The sequence below is a fragment of the Cololabis saira genome, chromosome 19 (assembly GCF_033807715.1).
Source record: "Cololabis saira isolate AMF1-May2022 chromosome 19, fColSai1.1, whole genome shotgun sequence".
NCBI classification, from domain to species: domain Eukaryota; kingdom Metazoa; phylum Chordata; class Actinopteri; order Beloniformes; family Belonidae; genus Cololabis; species Cololabis saira.
In genome coordinates, this window is record NC_084605.1 from 13,104,508 (window position 1) to 13,124,582 (window position 20,075).

Consider the following 20,075-nt stretch of genomic DNA (forward strand, 5'->3'; position numbering starts at 1 on the left):
TTACCTGGTGAAAACAACACTTCAGATAATTATTTCTTTCTTTAAAATTGTACATACATAAACAAGTACATACTGTATACATGTATATAGGTTAATCTTTGTGGTGTTTGAAATTGTCACATCGCTTGCTGCATTACAAAGCATAGGCGTGTTTCTTTTGACACGTTCAACCTAAAAACCATAAGACAGGAAGGAGGACAGACAGGAAGATGCTGCAGCCTGAAACTGTATCCGCAGCAGCAGTGCTGACTTCATGCTGACTTGAGGCTGAAAACTAGTTTCATTTGTTTGTCTGGGTTCAGTTGGATTTCAGTCTTAAGAGGTGCTACTACTTATAATTATATATAAAGAGGTCAAGATCTTCTGACTTCGGACACCAACAGACAGCTTTACAAAAACCCATGGTAAGTTGCTGGACTTATGTTACATGCTACTCAGAAGTTATTTGAAAATTATAAAAAGCTTCAATTTTCTGCAATATTTCAGTTATGTAGTTATGTAGTAATTTTAGTATTTGGCTTTTCTGTACTTTGTGAGTACTGTCTGACCTACTTCTAATGAAACGCAAGTTTTGTTGGTGAATAAGATTAAACGTAAATGGGAGCTGTCAGCGCTCTCCAGTTTGACGTTTTGAATTGCTTCCTTTCCAAAAACTGTGCTGAGCAGCAAAACCACACAGGAAGGCATTTGCAGTTACTCGTTCATTTCTGTGAAACCTCAGAAAAGAATTTGCACGATTTTCTCTGAACTTTGAACATAAACTTGTTCAAGTAATAAGCTGCATGCTGTGTGAATGAACAATGTCTGCAGTGAATAATTTTGACTCCTGCACATAATGAGGAGAGTTCAATGATTTCCTCACAGATGCATCATTAAAGGCTCAGGAGTAACTTACAGTATCTGAGTGAAACAGTGTGATACATTAAAACTACTCCCCATAAAGTATGGGTCATCTAGAAGCCTGAATTGAGGAATCCAAAAAACAGAAACATGTTTCCAGGGGTAGATGTTAAACCATTATCTCCAGTCTTTCCAGTTCTCTGACTGAATCTGAGCAGTGTTTTTCTAGAAATTCACAGTTCAAATATCCAAAATCTCCCCTGAGGCTCTCTGTTTCTCTAACTGCCCATGCTTTCTCCTGACGACATCAAACATTTTTCAACTTCCCTTCTTAGTTAAAACTGTCTGTAAATGTTCCAGTGAAATTCTACTTACCTGGCCTTTTGATTAATTTTTTACTAAATAAACATACTTTAACTTGATGCTTGACCTTGAGCACAGTACATTCATATTTTTAAGATGTGATTATCATTGTAAAACCTTTAATTTTTGTATTTTTACACAAAACTGCAGAGCCGTATAGCATAAGCATTAGCAAAAAGCAACAACCTCACAACCTGACTAATCATAAGTTATTTTAAAGAGTAATCCAGGGAAATATTATTTTATAAAGTGCCATACTTTAGAGAAGAGGTTTTCCAGATTAAAGTATGTTCATCCAATATGGTAGACACAAATATTACATTTCTTGCGACCTGTAACGACTGAAAAATAGTAAAGAATTTAAGAAATATGGTTGTTACAGCTGCATGCTACTTATATCCAACTTATATATGTACACGTGGCCATGCTCTTAAAATACTCACAGCCCTGTTATGTCTTTCCCGGTCGCTATTTCATGCCGTACTCTTTTTGCTCCGTTATGGCTTTGTTTCTGCGTCTTAGCTAGAACAGCGGCAGAACACTGGATAAACAAAATGTTTCACACAGCAATGCTATATGAGATAAAGCTGTAACGATGGAACAAACTGACGGTGAACGGGGTCTAGCCCCATTTATGCAGTATGATATCATATCATATGACTGTTCGGGAACCAGAAACGCTCTCTTTTAAGATTAAGCTTGAAACCTTCCTTTTTGATAAAGCTTATAGTTAGGGTTGGCTCAGGTGCGCTGAAAGAGCCCTTAGCTATGCTGCTATAAGCCTAGACTGCTGACTTTTCCACTCCAGCTTTGTTAATTAAGTTATTCTTGTTACTAACTTGTGTTCCTTCTTCCAAAGAGGTGGTCCTGATCTGTTGTTGTTTTTTTCTGTTCTCTCCTATTTCCTGTCCTACTGTGGATTTATTGGCTCTGCATTAATTGGACTATTTTGGAATGAGTTGAACTGTATTTTTGAGGTGCTTTGAGATGAGATTTGTCGTGATATAAGTACAGCTGAATTGAATTAAATTTAACTGACTAATGCCTAACATGTGACGGGACAGTGAGATGTGGCAGGTGAAGCAAATCACGGGCAGCTTTTCATTAGGACAAGACCAGACATTTTGATGAAGTCACACGTAGCTACTCTTGTCTCATTGAAACATCGTTTGTGCAAGCTGCCACGAGTGTGGTTGTCTTTTAATTAACAAAGGACCCTGGTTGGTATTATACAAATATTGACCCCACAAAACATTTACTTTATTTTCTACTTTTAAATGTACAATTTTTGCAACGTGATAAAGTATATGGCTGATATACAGCAGCATGTTGGCTTGCCAACTTCGTTTATACAGCCAGCACATACCCAGCACACTCTGTTGAACAGCAATTTTGTAGGATCTCAGTATAAACACAGCTAGAAATGTATCAAATTGTACCCCTTACATTCACACAGTAAATGGGGATGTGCAGCAAAAAACACATCAGTACAGCACATGAGAGCTTGTATCGACAGACAAAGCTGCGCTGCCTTCAGTTACTTTGAAAAGAGGCTTTCAAGATGTCACCAGTCTCGACGGCTGCAGCCACAAAGTTAAGAAGCAATAAGCTGCTCTGGCTGAGTTTTTCATTCATGTGCAGAAAGCCACATTACCATCTTATTTAGCCAGGAAATTATTTTCAAAACAGATTTCGTAACTGAACCTTATGTATGTTCCTATCTTGTGTTGGTTCACCTTTACAAGTTGTTCTTTTGGTCTCTAGGTTTCCTTTTAGAGAGAATAGTTTTTAAAGAATATCATGACTTCAATTAATCTCTTTATCTCTCCTAATCACACACAGCATGTAATGAAAAGAGTATTTTTTCACACTGTTATATTGTTATTTCTTTCATTAATACTGTGTAGACACAAGTAGGAGCACAACGAGTTGAGAGTATCAAACCTTCTGATGGAGAGACGACAACATTACGATTCTATCCTGGACCGAAGCAAGCGTATTACCTGGCAGGACGACTGCTACATGGATCTGCAGTCTACGTGCTCAGCTTCATCTCACGCAGAAGCAGAGGGTACAAGCTTCACTGTGTATTTCTACTCTCTTTTATTCCTCCCTTGATTTTAGAGCAAACAAGCATTCAGAGGAATTGCAAACGTGTATTACAACAATACTGATCATGATAAATGATTTAGGTAGCAACATTATATCAATTCATGCTATTGGGGTCAATAAGGAAATAATTCACTCCTTGAACAATCTTCAGAACTGATTAATCCTTAATTAAACTGTGTTTACCATTAGTTCTTTACTTAAAGCAGCACAACGTAACTTTCAGCTTTTGTTGAGTTTGGCGGCTCCTTTGGATAACCATCCACCTCAAAGTTACATAGTGCCAGTGAAGGTGATACAGACCCCTCAGACCATGACAGAGGTGTCATTAAACCTGTTGGAAGTTGATGTACTATCACAATGACTCTGGAAATATTATATTAAGGTGGAAAAGTTACATAGTGCTGCTTTAATTTTGAATCAAAGCAGGCTTTTAATCAACAGTAAGCTGCAGAAGTAAGATCAGGTCATTAGCGGCAGAACAACACAATTATGCTGAGAAAAGGGGGCAAATTTGATCAACTAAAATTGGTGGTTTATGTTTGTAATTAGAAGAACAAGAAGCAGAATCAGCTTTTTTTGGCAGGCTTTTGCAAACAAATGAGGACTTCGATTTGGATGCCTTTGTCTCTCAGGGTTCAATAAAAATTAAAACAATTAAATAAATATAAAAGATAAAAGCTACATCAATCAAAAATGACATACACTATACACAAGACAGGAAGCAATAATGACAGACATAAACAATATTGCACAAATCTCTGACACTGTAACTGTAACTATTAAAAGATCAGCAGAGCGAGGGCCTGATGTCATTGGATTAAATTGTTTACATTCATGTTCCATTACAACTTTATACATTTACCTTAATGTCATGAATGTTTGTTTGGTGGGTTGTTTACTTGTTGCTAAGTGACTAAGCAGTGTTGCGTTTATACTGTCACTAATGGTGACAAACACGAAAGACCATTTACCACATACACTTACCACCTGGGGGAAACTGAGATAGTCCTTGTGATGTTTACAGGTATTCAAAATGTACTTTGACATTTGCTGTAATTTTGAAGCCAGATTATTAGTAGATTTCTTATACAACTTTATAGTTATTGTTAATCTTAAGATTATTTGATATGTGTGTATGTGTATGTGTTTTTCTTTTTTTTTTTTGGTGGTGGTGGTTTTTTTTTTTACATTCGCTGCTTTACATCAGAAAAACAGTTGCAGTTTCGGGTTTTGTAGGTCCCTGAATTTTGGATGAAAGACCGAGGACATTTTGAGAACAGCACAATTCAGAAGCTGCCATTTAAATTTATTCCAGTACTCTTGAATTCATATTTAGTCATCTGGACCAAATTACATATTTTGTTGCTGACAACAAGTATTAAAATAATCATATTTCTCAATGTTCATGCGAAATATAATGTTTTCAGGCGACCTGTCCAGGGTGAACCCCTGCCTCTCACCTGTAATGAGCTGGGATAGGCTCCAGCAGACCCAGCAGACAGTAGAATAAACTTAACACAACTGTTTACGTTCAGTTGCCCATGCTGAGAACTTTTATTAGCTTCACTTAATAGTAATGATACCAGAAATGACTCTTCTAATCTTGAAGCAACATTAATCAACCACAAAAGCCTGTTTAAGGACCTGTACATTTCTGTAAAGGAAGCAACGAGGTGGCTGCGGTGGAGGAGATGGATATAAAAAGCTATCAAGGCATTTCTAGTGTACAGCGCCCATTCTTTGAAAATGTACCGTTGTTGTTGTGAAAAAACTCCCTCATTCACTTTCAAAATATTGTTGAGCGGCGTGTACCCTCCCCCTCCTCCCCCCGACCAGAGGTTGCCAGGTAGGCTGCAGAATGCAGCAGGAACGTAGGCTGCCATGGCTACGATAATTAGAGCCGAGCTGGCAACCCGGATGCCGAAACAATACTGACTTGGTGATTGGGAGATAGGTGGAGGGTGGAGCTTCAGAAACAATACTGACTTGGTGATTGGGAGATAGGTGGAGGGTGGAGCTTCAGGCCAAAACAAAAAATGACAACATAAACATCAGTTGAGGGCTGCAACTCCTCTTTTTAAACTGGAATATCCTGGCTTGAGTGCTGTTGTCAGTCACATAAGTATTTGAAATGAACATGATTTTTAAATGTCTGTTGACATATCGGGGTCATTTTATGATTCGTTTTATTATTGCTCTTACATACAGCTCCTTTAAATACAGCACTTAAAATTGTTGGGTACGAAGGTGTAAATGTTCCGATTTTTTGAGAGCTGTGTGGGAGCATGGGGTTCCAGAAAAAAAGAAATATCTTCAGATTAATGGATGAAAAAAAGGCCATTCTGGATTTAAATATCATGAAGTTATTAAAGATACTGAAACTGAAAAGAAGCTTTGTGTTCAGAGCGTGACAATGATGCAAAGCTAAACTCAATTCAGGACATTGCCTTCACACTGATAACCTTTGGTAATGCTAAGAGCTGCTCTGTGTCTGCAACTGCAACTCTACACTTTATAGCGCTTAATCTAATCCTACTTTCTAAAAAAAAAAACATTAAGTGTCACCAGCAATAAAAGTGGAAACAAATTTCCCTCTCATCTACAAAACATCAGAGGTATCCTAAGAAAACAAAAAGCGAACTGCATAAATTCTATGTGTAGGAATATTTTCAGAACAACTTTCTTTGAAGAGATTGAACATCTGAGATTTATACTGACATAAAAAAATTGATACTTGTAAACCGAAGTCAAACATGCAGGTTAACAGTGTGTGTATATTTTCAGTAAATCTGTGAGTCTGACACGGATGTTACACTGAATGCTGCTGCACCACCAGCTGACATGCTCGGAATAGCAATGCTCATGCGGCAATGTTAAATATAGTGTTTACCACATTCATTGTGTTCATTTCCCATGTTAGACTTGGCTGGATGTAATCAGCCTGTGTTTTTTGTCAATTTATCATAACATATAATCTTTGAGAAAAGGAAAAGAAAACCTGTTGCTCTGGAATCATGTCAAGTTTTTTCTATTGGGCCCCTAAAAGTACTGTTTTGTGATAACCACTCGATAATATCAGTAATCATTTATTGATTTTATCTGGTCTGTTTTGGTTCAGATCTGAGCTGGCTCAAAAAGCACCAGATCGGGCTGCAAAGCTTCGTTACGCCCCCATTCCTGGGGGAGATGTTAAATTACCTGAGAAAGGTGGATATGCTGACTTCAGCTGAAGAGAGCAGCATCAAGGAGGCAGGCCCGGTACAGGACCAGGTCAACATGCTCACCAGTGTCGTCGCTGGCAAGGAAGGCCAGTGCTCTGATGCCCTTCAGGGGTTCGTTGAGAGCTCAGAGTCTCCAATTGCTCAGCTCATCATAAACCACCGTAAGTAAATGTAATGGTGTTTGGGAAGCTACTGTAGTGGGTCGTGCGGGGAAGGAAATTAACGCTTATCACAATTGGGGCGTTTTAGTTTTCAAAAGGTTGCTGCTTGTGTTCATTGGTAAGACATTGTAAAACACTCTTTGTGTAAATTTGTGTAAGCATGGGTGTAGCCCTGTGTAATGGCACCTTAAGTTGTTTTATTGTAATTTTATTGAGTATGTCTTTGTATTGGGACTGAGTTGGGAAAGTTTAATGTGAATTTTATTTATATGCTGCTATGTTGGTCAGTCATGTGTTTTTTCTTATTTATTGTATTTATTTATTTTGCCATTTTGTATAAAATACCAGTCTGAGATGGATGTTTGTTTAGCCCTATATGATGCAGTGAGTTGGAACTTGGAGGTCATTGGTATTTTGCTGAATGCAGCAATAAAATGAGGAGGATAATAATTATAATTGTTGTCATGACACTTTCTTTAGCTTTCTCGTTTCTCATTCAGTTTTTACTCCTTATATTGTCTAAAATTGAATAGGGGAATACACAGAGCTTTGCCCTGTTGCACTATTCACCACCCTGCAGTTATTATTATCCTGTGCTATGCATTCATCCGCTGATCTGGAATGGTCTTTTTTGTTATAATCATTGAAGCTGCTTGTGGCTGTCAATCTGTTTCTAAACGACTTAAAGTCATGCAAAGTTAACCGATCCGACCCGTAAGATCCCAAAAATGTTGCGCGTGCGGGCGCAAAGCGCGCGCACATAGTTTAGGCCTCCGCTACGCGGGGGCCCCTTTGGGCTCAGAACCCATAAGGGATTACACCTGGCGACGCCCCTGCCTGTGTTCCTCTTTGTGAAAAACATATTATATTTTCTTGAATTACTTATACTAATATACGAACTGTTTTTCTCTAGATGCCATGGTGAAGAAGCACAAAGAGGTGCTGTTACAGCGATATGAACAATACAGAGACAGAGACTCAGTCAGCTGCCCCAAACTGAACATCTCCTCAAGGAACTTACTGCAGGTTGAAGGACTTTCTGACCTGCAACAAAAAGAGCACGACCTGATGCAGGTGGGAGTGGCTCGAGGAGGGAAAAGAAATCACCTGAGGCAGCTTGCAATAGCAAAACTGTTTCAGCCTCTGACCCGGGTCAGTTTGCCTCCCAGGGTCTCCCTCACGGTTGGGGTGGCTGGTATTGGCAAGACAACATGGGTACGACACTTCATCAGACAGTGGAGCCAAGGGTCCATCTGCACAGATGTTCACTTTGTTTTAGCTTTCACCTTTTGCGAGCTGAACTCATTGGAGAAGCTTTCTGCTGAGAGGCTGGTGAAACTGAAATATCCTCATTTAGCAGAGCCCAGCGTGGTCCTGAGTGGCGCCTGCCGGACGCTGCTCATACTCGATGGTTTGGATGAATTCCACTCTGCATTAAACTTCTCTGATGCAGCTCCTTGCAATGACCCAAAGAAAGAAGTGTCCACCGCTGACTTAATTACCAACATCATCAGAGGGAATTTGCTTCCTGATGTCACAGTATGGGTCACGTCCAGGCCGGGAGTGGCCTCGCTCATCCCTGGAGGACTTGTTGACAGGGTGACTGAAATCCCTGGATTCAGTCCTGCAGACATCCAAATATTTCTAAACCACCACTTCTCAGAGAATGACTTTGCCAGCAAAATATGGGAACACCTGGAATCCCACAAGATCTTGATGGTGATGTGCTACATACCATGTATTTGCTGGATGACAGCCGACACTTTGTTGTACATCATGCAGAGTGGAACACAGGAGAGCCTTCCCAGGACTTGCACTGAGTTGTATGCCCATTTCTGCTCCATGAAGGCAGAAGTAGGTGAACCCAGAGGGAGAGAGCCTATAAAAATGGAGCAGCTGCACGGGAGCAATCGCAAACTGCTGGGGAACATTGGCCGGCTAGCATTCTACGGGCTCCTGAAACACAAGTACACCTTCAGTGAGCAGGATCTCAGGGCCTATGGCATAGATCTGCTCTTAACTCAAAGCAGTCTTGGTGCCGGAGTTCTTATCCGGGTGGAGTCGGCCCTACACACAACATACCGATTTGCACATTTGACTTTGCAGGAGTTTCTTGCAGCTACATTCTACCATGTTTCATCCAAGCGGGCAATCTTTGACCTGTTCTCAGAGAGCAGCATGTCCTGGCCAAAGATTGGCTTTCAAAATCACTTCAGAAATGCCTTTCAGCACTCGCAACAGGCAGAAAATGGTCACTTGGATGTGTTTGCGCGCTTCCTAACAGGCCTGCTCTGCCCAACAGCAATCAAACCTCTTTCTGGGCTCCTTGCGGTCGGGAAAGACGATGGCAGTCAGAAGGCATGGGCTGCAGGGTTTTTGCAAGGCCTCTTGGCCAGCGGAAATGCTGTGGTTTCCTTACGTGAAGTCAATCTGGCTTATTGTTTACAGGAGTTGCAACACACAGAACTCCTGCGCAGTGTAGAGGAGGACTTGCGGCAGGGTAGCCTGGCTGGAAAGCTAACACGGCCACATTGCATAGTGCTGGGCTTCCTGCTGCATGTGTCTCCAGAGTGCAGTGAACAGACCAACCTAACAGGCTGCCTCAACTACACAACGGTGAAAAGTGTGCTCCCGCAGTTACTCTACTGTAGCCATCTCAGGTCAGCTTTCCAAAGCACTCTCATACAATAAACTCAGCCAATGCTCAGGGAACAGATTGGAGGCTGACACTTATGTGCTATATGTTGAACAGGCTAGAGAATAATAAATTGAAAGATGATGTCATGGAACTGCTGGGAAGCCTTCTGAGTGCTAAGGACTGCCATATTCAGAAACTAAGGTAAAATCACATATAAATTTGAATTCTGCACCAGTCAATGCATCACATTCAGATCATTTTGTGGGACTGTTCTTAACTGTTCTGAATAATGGAAATCACTTGCCCACATAATGACAGAACGTTTTTCATTATGCCTAAGTACAAGGCTTGCAAATGATAGTTCTCAATACCACCTTTAGTGAATGAGTGTGTAAGAAAGATGATTGCAAATACACAATATATTTTGTGCCACAAAACTGCAACTTCTCTTGTTTTTTCTTTTGGATTCCATAGCTTGGTGGACAATGCCATCAGCAACAAAGGTGCCAAAGCCCTGAGTCGAGCCCTCTTGGTGAATCGCACGCTAATGTCTCTCAAGTGAGGCCTATGTTTTGCCTGAATCAAAATGATAATCATCAGCACAAATCTGAAATAGATACTACAAAAAAAACTAACATTCTCACAGTTGATTTTATATTGACTTTTATTTGTTAGCAGACATTATGAACTGACATATTTCATTTTTTTAATCTCACCAACTTCAATTATTGTCAATATATATTCATGTTTTCATTCCATTTCTGCAGCACATTACAATAGCGTTAAAAGCTTCAGTATGAAGTGAACCTTTAAGCGCTCTGTGACGCTACTGCTACGTCTCACAAAGCTTACAAATCATTGTAGCATTGAGGATAACAAATAAAGGTTAATACTGATTAATCTGTTCAAACTATACATCCTAATGTACTGTAATCCTTGGTAATATCAGATATGGATGAATGACGTTTGTTTAACCAGTGACAAGTGAGAAAGCTTACAGAGAGTTTACACCATAGCTGAACAGATTACATAATGCCTTTATCCCTTTACTCACTTGAATAATTCAATATTATGCACTGTTGGAGGAGAAATCCAATCTTTCTTTGAGAAAAAGCAAAAATGAAAAAAATCCTATGACATGTATCACAAATTCTTCCCATGTTTCTTATTGAAGACTTTGCCTTTCATGACACTGCTTATGTATTTAATCATCATTAACATCGTCTGGTGATATCACCTTTATGAAATAGTAACATTACTTGCCATTTTCTCTCAAATCTTTATAAGCACTAATTTGCATAGACACTCATTTGAATAGACACATGAAATATCTTGTGTTCACAATGTCTGCAAAGAAACAAAAGTTCAAGTTTAATAATTGTTGCTTTTTTTCTCTCTCTCTTTACCATTTTTGCTCTTGTCCCAGTTTTTCTTGTTTTGGGGTTGACTTTATAACAATGCACTGTGTGCTTTTTGTGCTACTCTTCTTACTAGTCATATCTATACAGATAAACATATGCATTGGTAAAAAGTGTTTTAACAATGTTTGGTTTTTTTTTTGTATCTGACCTCATTTGTATATAATACAGTCTCCGGAACAACAACATTGGATCTAAAGGTGCAAAGTTCCTGGCAGAAGCTCTGAAAAATAACCAAGCCCTGATTTCGATCAAGTGTGTATAATAACAATTTTTGATTTCTACACCCAATACCCAAAAAGAAGTCCAAAAGTGTCAATCCAAGTTATTTGCTAAATTTTTCTGACAACTCATCAGCTTACAAAACAACACCATCGAGGAAGATGGTGCTCAGGCCCTTGCAGAAGTGCTGCAGTGCAACCGCAAACTGATGTCTCTGAAGTAAGTTCTGTTTTCTTTTCAATCGATATTTTCAAACACTTTCCCTACAGTAATATCAAATGTTTGCACGTCCATTACGTGGGTGATTCTCATTCAATATATAATGTTTCAGTTTACGGAAGAATGCAGTTAAAGCAGGTGGAGCCAAAAGGATCGCAGAAGCGCTGAAGACGAACCAAACTCTTAATAAGTTGATGTAAGATATGAACATATTTATTCCCTGCTTTGATCCTGGTGATGCCCTCCTTCATTTTTCTCTTTATCCAACCAATCTGGTGCAATTTCACATTTATATTAAATCTTCAAGCAATTTTTCTTTGTTTTGTTTAATTTATTGCTCTGAAATTTTTGCAGAAAGTTTTGCAGTTCAGTTGCTCAGTTCAGTTGCTCAAAAGACCATAAGATAATTTGTGGACAGAATGCAAGACACTTTGTTTCAACCTTACTTGTTAAAAAGCATTCATCAATGTATTGTATATATTCTTTATTTATCCAGGTAAAAAAAGTCTCATTGAGATTAAAAACCTATTTTACAAGAGAGACCTGGCCGAGACGGCAGCAACAACAATCAAATAAAAAGTTTCAAATAACAATCAGATAAAACAAATCAAGATTGCTACTTTTACAGGTCTAAATCCTGTACTTTCAATCAATTTCTCTTCAGGGATTAATTAAGTATTTTGAATTGAATTGAATTGAATTGAATTGAATTGAATTGAATTCCTAAAGTAGTTGGAGCACTTATTTGACTACAAAGGGAAAATTAAACATTAACGATGGGTTTAGCCGTAAATTAACAAATAAAAATACAAACCAAACTTCTCATTTTCAATACTTGAAACATTGTTGTCACAGCTTCAGCGGATAAGTCAATTCTGATGTCATTTATATTTAGTTTTGTCTTTTAGTTTTGCTTATTTGTTTATAGATTTGTACTTGAATCTAAATGTTTCTGCTTGGTTTTTCTTCTGTTCTGCAGTCTTTGTAGCAACCAGCTTGGGGACAAAGGAACCGTCGCTCTGGCAGAAGCTCTGACAGTCAACCAAACTCTGCTCTCACTGCAGTCAGTACCCACACTGTGGAGTGTCATTCACAGTCATTCACAAATGTGGAACAAAATGGCAACTTCTCAAGTATTTATTCATCTATTTGTTCTCTCCACAGACTTCAGAGTAACTCAATCAGCAACAGGGGAATGACGGCCTTGACCAAAGCCCTAAGAGTGAACCGGGGCCTTAAATCCTTGAAGTGAGTGTTACAGTGTTAAACATCAAGCAGCTCTCTTTATTACTGGATACTGAGATTAAACCACCGTTGTGTGTCATCTTTGTCTGTCTTTTCAGCCTAAGAGAAAACTCAATTGGCGTGGAGGGAGCAAAGAATATGGCCCAAGCACTCTACGAGAACAACTCGCTGCAGGACCTTGAGTGAGTTACTAATAGCGATACATTTAACAGTTGTATGGAAATATCTGGCACTTACAGTCTTCTATATGTCATAAAGCCCTTTTTTCATAAAGCCCATATGAGATTATGATTATATTCATCATTAGTTTACAAACAAGTCAAAAATCAAATTTTTATCCATTGAAGAGTTTCACGTTTTGAAGCTAGGCGTGAAAGCAGATCTGCTAAAAAAATAACAAATAACATATAGATAATGATATATCTGACACTTAACACTTGTGTGGGTGTAATTTATTTTATATTTTTTATCTTCTTCTATGGTGTTTTCTGTTAATCATTTATTTTACAACTGCATGTGCATGGTCTGCATGTTTGTGTCTGCATTTTAGTCTCACTGCCAACCTGCTACATGATGAAGGGGTTCAAGCGATCGCTGGTGCAATCAAGTTTAATCAAGGCCTCACCTCTTTGCAGTAAGTGGGGGTTTCCATACAAGCAGCAAGAGCAGTTTGTAGTCAGTCAGTCTAAACCACACAGCCACATTTTGTTCATACATGTCAGACACAGAATATGAAAAGATGTTTGAGCTTTGCCGTACACAGTGTTGTTTTATCAGAGCTCTGTTCTCAAATAATTCAGCTAAGGGTTTAAAGTTTCTACATGCTTATTAAAGAGCATATCCCTGCTTTAATATCCCTCTAAGGACAAAAAATGTCACCCTCCCAAAAACTGCTGTAAAAATATCATCAATTAAAGCTAGGGTCTACGATTTTACATATTGTACATTTTTATCAAAATCATTTATAAGGTTGTTATGGCCCAATAGTGTTACCTATGAAATAAGATTAGCAAAAAGAACCAAAAGAAAATATTTCTTCTATCTGCTGTAATCCTGCAAATAAGTCATTCGGCCCGAACAGCGCCTATTGGTCAATCTGCTTGAATGTCAGTGATTGGACAGTCCTCACCCTACTCCCCGCCTCCCAAAGTACGGCAACACCAAGGACATATTGAGCGAGAGTATTTGCCGAAGCGGTGCTTCGGCAAAGGCGCCGCCTGTTTTTGGTCCTGCTGGCTCCCGTACCAGAGCGGGTGTGTCGGAGGCGGGAGCTTCATGTGAGGCAGAGCACAGGAGGGAGGGAGTTTGTGTGGGGAGTAGGTGTCTTTTTTTTTAAAACTCAAGATCGTAGACCCTAGCTTTCAAATGTCATTAATTTTGAAATATACATGTCATACAATAATAATATTTTTGATTTTATTTTTAACCCTTAAAAGGCCAGTATATTTACACAAATCAGCAGTTTTTAATTCAACAAAATCACAAAACACCACTAAGCAAATCGTAGACCAACACAAATTTTAATCTGAAATGTACTGGGAATTAAAAAGGAGATGACTGAAAAACACTGAATTTGTGTGCATCTATTTCTCTCTGAACAGTCTCCAATGGAACTTCATAAAATCCACGGCCACGAAAGCTCTGGCCCATGCCCTCCTCTCCAATGGCACAATGAAGCTCTTGGAGTAAGACTAATACGCTTCCGTCATCAACCCAGATTTTCAAACTGTATTTTATTGAAGTTCTGTGAGCCAGCAATAGTGTGAGAAAAATACTGGTTCAAAGTTGCAATCTCAGAGTTGTACAGTTATTCACAATTTTGGATTAATGTGTGTTTTTATCTCCGTCTTTGCTGTAGTCTACAGGAAAATGCTATTGGGAATGATGGTGTCGTGTCCCTTGCTGAAGCTCTTAAAGTCAACAAGTCTCTGCAGACATTATGGTTGGAAATATAATTGTGTATAATGACAGATTCTCTTTTTTGTTAATCTGTAAGATAACATGAATAAAAAGTTGTTTGATACAATACCGTATAACTGTATGATGCAAATGAAAAACATTCAATAGGTTTTCTGATTAGCTTTTTTCCTTCTCACCCTCACCTCCTGTTGTCACTGGTGTGTGTGCTGCTTCTTTAGTCTCCAGGGAGTTTCAGCAGGTATGACCGGCGCCATCGCAATGGCTGAAGCTCTGATGACTAATCAAACCCTGCAGACGTTGGAGTGAGTCAAAACTCAGATATGTTGAACAGTTTTTCAATTCTATGACATTCAGCTACATACAGTGAGAAAGGACATTGTTTGTTGTTGGGCCTATTTTCTTAATAATGACTGTTCATAACTATTTTATTCCATCAGAAAATTAATGGCACAGAAAACTGGCCCGACTTAATGCCCCCATTTCTTTTATTTTCTTTAAACTTACATTTACTGTATATACGTGCAGTTTCTTTTTCTTTTTCCAGAAGCCACAAAGTCATCAATAATAAACTTTTTTTTTTTTTAAACAATTGTACAATAAGTCACACTGCAGTATAAATCAATCTATACTTTGAAAGATATTTTTTGACAGCCTCAAACTAACATAGAGGTTTTTAGACTTTCTGGAATTTACAAGATACTCAGTTTGTTCTGCAAATAAGTACACAATCATTGTTGTTGAAAAGGATGTAACGACTTGCAAAAGATGACAGTCTTTCAAAGAACACTGAATTAAAATCTGCTGGAACATCAGCTTTTTGTTGTGACCTCTTCGGTCCTTTATGACTTGCATCTTGTGCACAACAGCTCATTTTGAAAGTGTCATTTTTGAAGAAGCAATTTTAAGATTTCACACTCCACTGGAACAACACTAAAGAGAACTGGCATACCATACTGACAAAAGAAAATCTGGTTTAATGAGAATCATTCAGTTGTACATTTTTCTTCATGGGTTTCAGTCTGCGTGGGAATGCTGTAGGAATGCAGGGAGCGAAGGCTTTGGCCAATGCCTTGAAACGCAACAGAAGCCTCAAGTCACTGAAGTAAGTCTTGAGTGTAGCTTATCATACATGCACATGAAGCAAAACATTCTTTATCTATTTTATTTTAATAATTGTTTTACCATTTACAGTCTAAACACTTTAAACATATTTTTCTATAAAACTGGATCAATTGTGGATTATATTTATGGATTCATATGAAATTATGATACATGAGGTGGAGTAACATCTCACCTTCAATCCAGAGAAGAGATCCCACTATTTCCTGACCAACATCCATGGTCTCTGACTTTTGGGGTGTTGATTCTCATCCCTTGCTGCAAACCACTCCTGTGGAGATTGTGGCTCGAGACCATCAAACCAGACCCATCCACACACCGGTTGTGCCTGGAAATTCTGTCTATAAACGCCCCTATTTCAACAATGCATCGGTCCAAAAAGATATCAATTATAAATTAAGATGCGTTCACTCTGATACAGTAAATCATGCTACGGGACTTTACCAGTCGTCATCATGAGGCAGTTGCTTCATTCAAATGCTTTCTGCAAAGCATTCACATTATGTCTGAGTTATCTTTTTCACTAAGTGACTGGGCATTTATTTAAATAAAGACACTGTTGTGTGAATCATCAGCCTGCAGGAGAACTCTTTTGGCATGGATGGAGCAATATTCATTGCAACAGCTTTAAAGGGAAACCACGAACTAACCTACATTAAGTAAGTTTTCTTTGCTACATATTTGTTTATCTGTATGTGTATGCAATATCAGATATAATTACAAGTTCTTCTTTAGTTTGCAGGGAAATGGCATTGGAGAATCTGGAGCAAAGGTCATATCAGATGCAATAACAGCCAGCGCTCCTGGCTGTGTGGTGGACATCTAAACTAGATAAAAGCCTTTACCGAGTTTGTATATTCATGCAGTTCACAAAATAACATTATGAGAGGCTGATATAAACTATGTTCTTTAGTCAAAGACTCCAGTTGTAGAATATTTTTCAATGTCACTAAATGACCATTATTTTATGATGTTCTGTGTATTGTTATGTATATATTGTAATATTTATTAAGAATGTAAATAGCCACACTTTTTAGGCTCTAGACAAAATGATGAAAACATTTAAGAAAATGCTCAAGTGGCATCTTATCTTAAATCCTAAAACATACTAACCTGAACTAGTTGAGGTTAACATGGAGGTACAATACTCATTGTTTGTCCATAATAACATTATATTCTTTATTTTTGTATGGAAATAAAATGGATAAAACAAACAAACAATCACTGAAGTTTTATTCCACTTGTTTGAACAACCAGAAAGATTTGTTGAAGGTCTATGGGCGTCTCCAATTTTTAAGCATACATCTCTTAAGATTTAGCTGGTGTATAACCTTGTGATTATCTGTTACAGCTGGGGGGGTTTTTCTCTCTCTCGCTCTCTATTTCATCCATAAAGCTCTTCACATGTGCTGCCAAACTTTAGAAATTCAGCACTGGAATTGGACTAAGGTTTGTCATTAGAAACAAATATATTTTGGAAACTGATCAAACATAGACAATTAGTACTGTGGCAACATGGGTGCCTGGGTTCAGCAGCTACTGTGTTTGGAAAAGAAGTTTCTGTGCCAATCCTCAAATCCTTACTTCATCAGCAGTCATGATGCTCTTCTTCATTAACACTCGATGAGTTCAGCTGCAATAACATCAGAAAATAAATAAAAGTAAGAAAAGAAAGAAAACAGTCATTCTCTCAGAAAATCACGGACACAAAGAAAGATCCACCTGACTTCAAATACACCAAGAGGAGGATGGAGAGGAAGATGCATGCCTGCTGGGCTGCCCAGCCTGGGCATCAAAGAAAAGATCAAAAACACTTGAGAGAGAAGCCTCAACAGAATCCCACATATCTGTAAGTCACATGAAACAACCTGGTCAGCTACTAACTGTAAGATGATATAAAAATGAAAACTTAATATAATAAAACTTGTTGCAACCAAACAAATTGACCACCTGACTTAGCAACTAGCATGTTATACATTGCAACTTGCAGCAACAAATGAATCAACATTTTTAGTAACACAAACTAATATATATATACAGGACTGTCTCAGAAAATTTGAATATTGTGATAAAGTTCTTTATTTTCTGTAATGCAATTAAAAAAATCAAAAATGTCATACATTCTGGATTCATTACAAATCAACTGAAATATTGCAAGCCTTTTATTATTTTAATATTGCTGATCATCGCTTACAGCTTAAGAAAACTCAAATATCCTATCTCGAAAAATTTGAATATTCTGGGCAAAACCCATCCCATACCCATACATCTGTGCTTGAGCCTGATTTGCACGTTCCTGCTAATGTAATACAAAGTTTAAATATTGCAAAAGAAGAAAAGCAAAACCAATTCTTAAATCATTAAAAAAAAAAAAAACTAGGCAGATGCACCTCTGAGCGATCCAAACTTCAAAAATCTCAAAAAAAGAAATCTTCTGCCTGGAAATGCTTGAAAAACAATGTAGCCTACTGTGTGTTGAAAGCTGTTGTGTCGAGATAAGCAGGACCCAAATGCAGAAGACGGCAGGAGTGCCAAAACAAAAGTATTTTATTTAACTAAAAGCTCTGCTTAGACAGGAATCCAAAAGGGTAATCTACTGTAAAATACCTCCAACTAAAAACAAACTTGGTAGAAATCCAAACAGAGACAATTGTGTAAACACAATATGGACCAGCAGGGAGGAATGGAAAGGCAATACAAGATGTACTCACAGGGCTGACGAGACACAGGTTCAAACAATCAGGCAGAGGCCAAGGAAACAGCAGGAAAAAATAAGACAAAGGCAGACCTAGAAGGTAAAACAGGATGTGAAGTTAACAGAAACTGAAGAGGACCGAGGCAAGAAAACAAGACCCGAGAACCCCAACATTAAACCGAACTCAGATACTAATAGAACAAAGATCTAAAGCACAAGTGACAAAAGTATACACACTTAAAACACAACCAAAAGAAATGACCCTACCCCACAACAGAAAACAACATTTATTTTTCATATTTCACACAAGGACACAAGGGTGACCTCTCTGTGAGATTATCAGACACAAAGGAGAACAATCCAATAATGACAGAAACAAGAAAAATACAGATATAAAAGTAATTTTTTAATTGCCATTTAAGGAAAGTGACTTCCTAAATTATAAACTGTGATCTTTTTCTTCTGACCATCCCCCTCCCCTCAGGAAGGAATAAGAAGATGGTGAAATTCCATGTCAAATGTGATTGTTTTCTCATCCTGCAGTCACTGTAACTTTGAGGTGAAAGTAGATTTTAAAAGTAGTGCCAATTTAAGTGTGAATAAGGTTGGATTAACTGGTTTCAGAAAAAACATCATATACATAGATGTCTTTTGTTATTGATAGACTGATGAAAAAATTATGAGAAACAAATATAGGAAGTATTACTCCTCTAAAAGCAGGTAACACACTACACACTGTGTACTCAGGATGTACTCTGTCTTTTACCCCGATCCATACAGTACACTCACACACCACCTGCAACCCTGAAGTGGATATAGAGGTATCAGAAATCCATATTTCTCATTTCAAACAGAGTTTGCACGGGAGTTTGCACTGCAGTCTGCAAAGCTTTCATCACCACATATTGATGTTTTCAACAATCAGCTATTTTGATCCAAGCTGTAGGAGTGCAAATATATGACATTTTGGTGTCAACCTACAGAACATTTGCCTCATACTGACTACGAATTATCTTATTATCCCACAAGGTCTTTTCAAGGCAAGGCAATTTTATTTCTAGAGCACAATTCAACAACAAGGTGATTCAAAGTGCTTTACAAAGACATTAAAACAAATAAAAAGCATGCTTTAAATTTTAAACAAAAAAAGCAATAAAATAAAACAAAATAGAATTTACAGGACTCAAACTTGAGGGACTCTGGCCCAAACAGAGTTTACAGGAGTTAAAATCTGAGTTTTAAGTTTTGAAACTCAAATTTAAAAGTATTAGTCTAGAAAAGAGTTTAAAAGCAATAATTAAAAACAGACAGACATCAGTTAAAAATAATTAAATAAATGATATGCAAGAAATAAAGGTTGCAGTGCATTATGGTAGATTATTGAAATGCAGCAGTAAATAAAAAGGTTTTCAGCCTTGACTTAGAGCAAATGATTGTTTCAGCAGCCCTGATGCATTCTGGGAGTTTGTTCCACAGGCGAGGAGCATGAAAGCTGAATGCTGCCTCATCGTGTTTGGTTCTAACCCTGGGTACAGAAAGTAGGCATGACCCTGATGACCTGGGGGTTCTGGTTGGTTCATGATGTGGATATCCCGTTGCATTAATGCTACACCTATGAGAGTTTGTGTGAATATTTTTACGGAGTGACTATTTGCACCAAATAGCAAGCCCCCACTAGCTGAGCTATTCACACTCTGTTGACATATGAAAACAAATGCGTTGCCCATGTGCATGTGCACCAACATGTCTGCAAAAGAAGGCGCTTTTTCATTTGTGCATGTGCACCACTCTAAAATTGGAACCATGTCAAATAATAGAGCCAGGCAAACGTCTGCTCTCACACTTTTGTATGAACAATTTTTGCTCTTATGTCATTGTAAGATATTTTGAAGAGATTAAATT

At 38.1% G+C, this 20,075-nt stretch overlaps 1 protein-coding gene across 1 annotated transcript; it reads left to right on the plus strand.

Annotated features, from left to right (window-relative positions):
- The first annotated feature begins 211 nt into the window (after window positions 1–211).
- Window positions 212–16,726, plus strand: nlrc3 (NLR family, CARD domain containing 3). The gene is made up of 19 exons (XM_061708461.1): window positions 212–404; window positions 3,111–3,274; window positions 6,434–6,697; window positions 7,611–9,357; window positions 9,450–9,536; window positions 9,810–9,893; window positions 10,925–11,008; window positions 11,111–11,194; window positions 11,307–11,390; window positions 12,174–12,257; window positions 12,359–12,442; window positions 12,538–12,621; window positions 12,990–13,073; window positions 14,041–14,124; window positions 14,298–14,381; window positions 14,578–14,661; window positions 15,378–15,461; window positions 16,054–16,137; window positions 16,214–16,726. The coding sequence occupies exons 2-19, from the start codon at window positions 3,154–3,156 to the stop codon at window positions 16,302–16,304; spliced, it is 3,402 nt and encodes a 1,133-aa protein (XP_061564445.1). The 5' UTR covers window positions 212–404; window positions 3,111–3,153; the 3' UTR covers window positions 16,305–16,726.
- Window positions 16,727–20,075: the final 3,349 nt, after the last annotated feature.

Bases quoted from the DNA above. Each gene is read 5' to 3' on its own strand.
- nlrc3 (XM_061708461.1), top strand. From the start codon at position 3,154: ATGGAGAGACGACAACATTACGATTCTATCCTGGACCGAAGCAAGCGT. The intron at 6,698-7,610 runs GTAAGTAAATGT...GTTTTTCTCTAG, and splicing joins TCAGCTCATCATAAACCACC to ATGCCATGGTGAAGAAGCAC. The intron at 9,358-9,449 runs GTCAGCTTTCCA...TATGTTGAACAG, and splicing joins CTCTACTGTAGCCATCTCAG to GCTAGAGAATAATAAATTGA.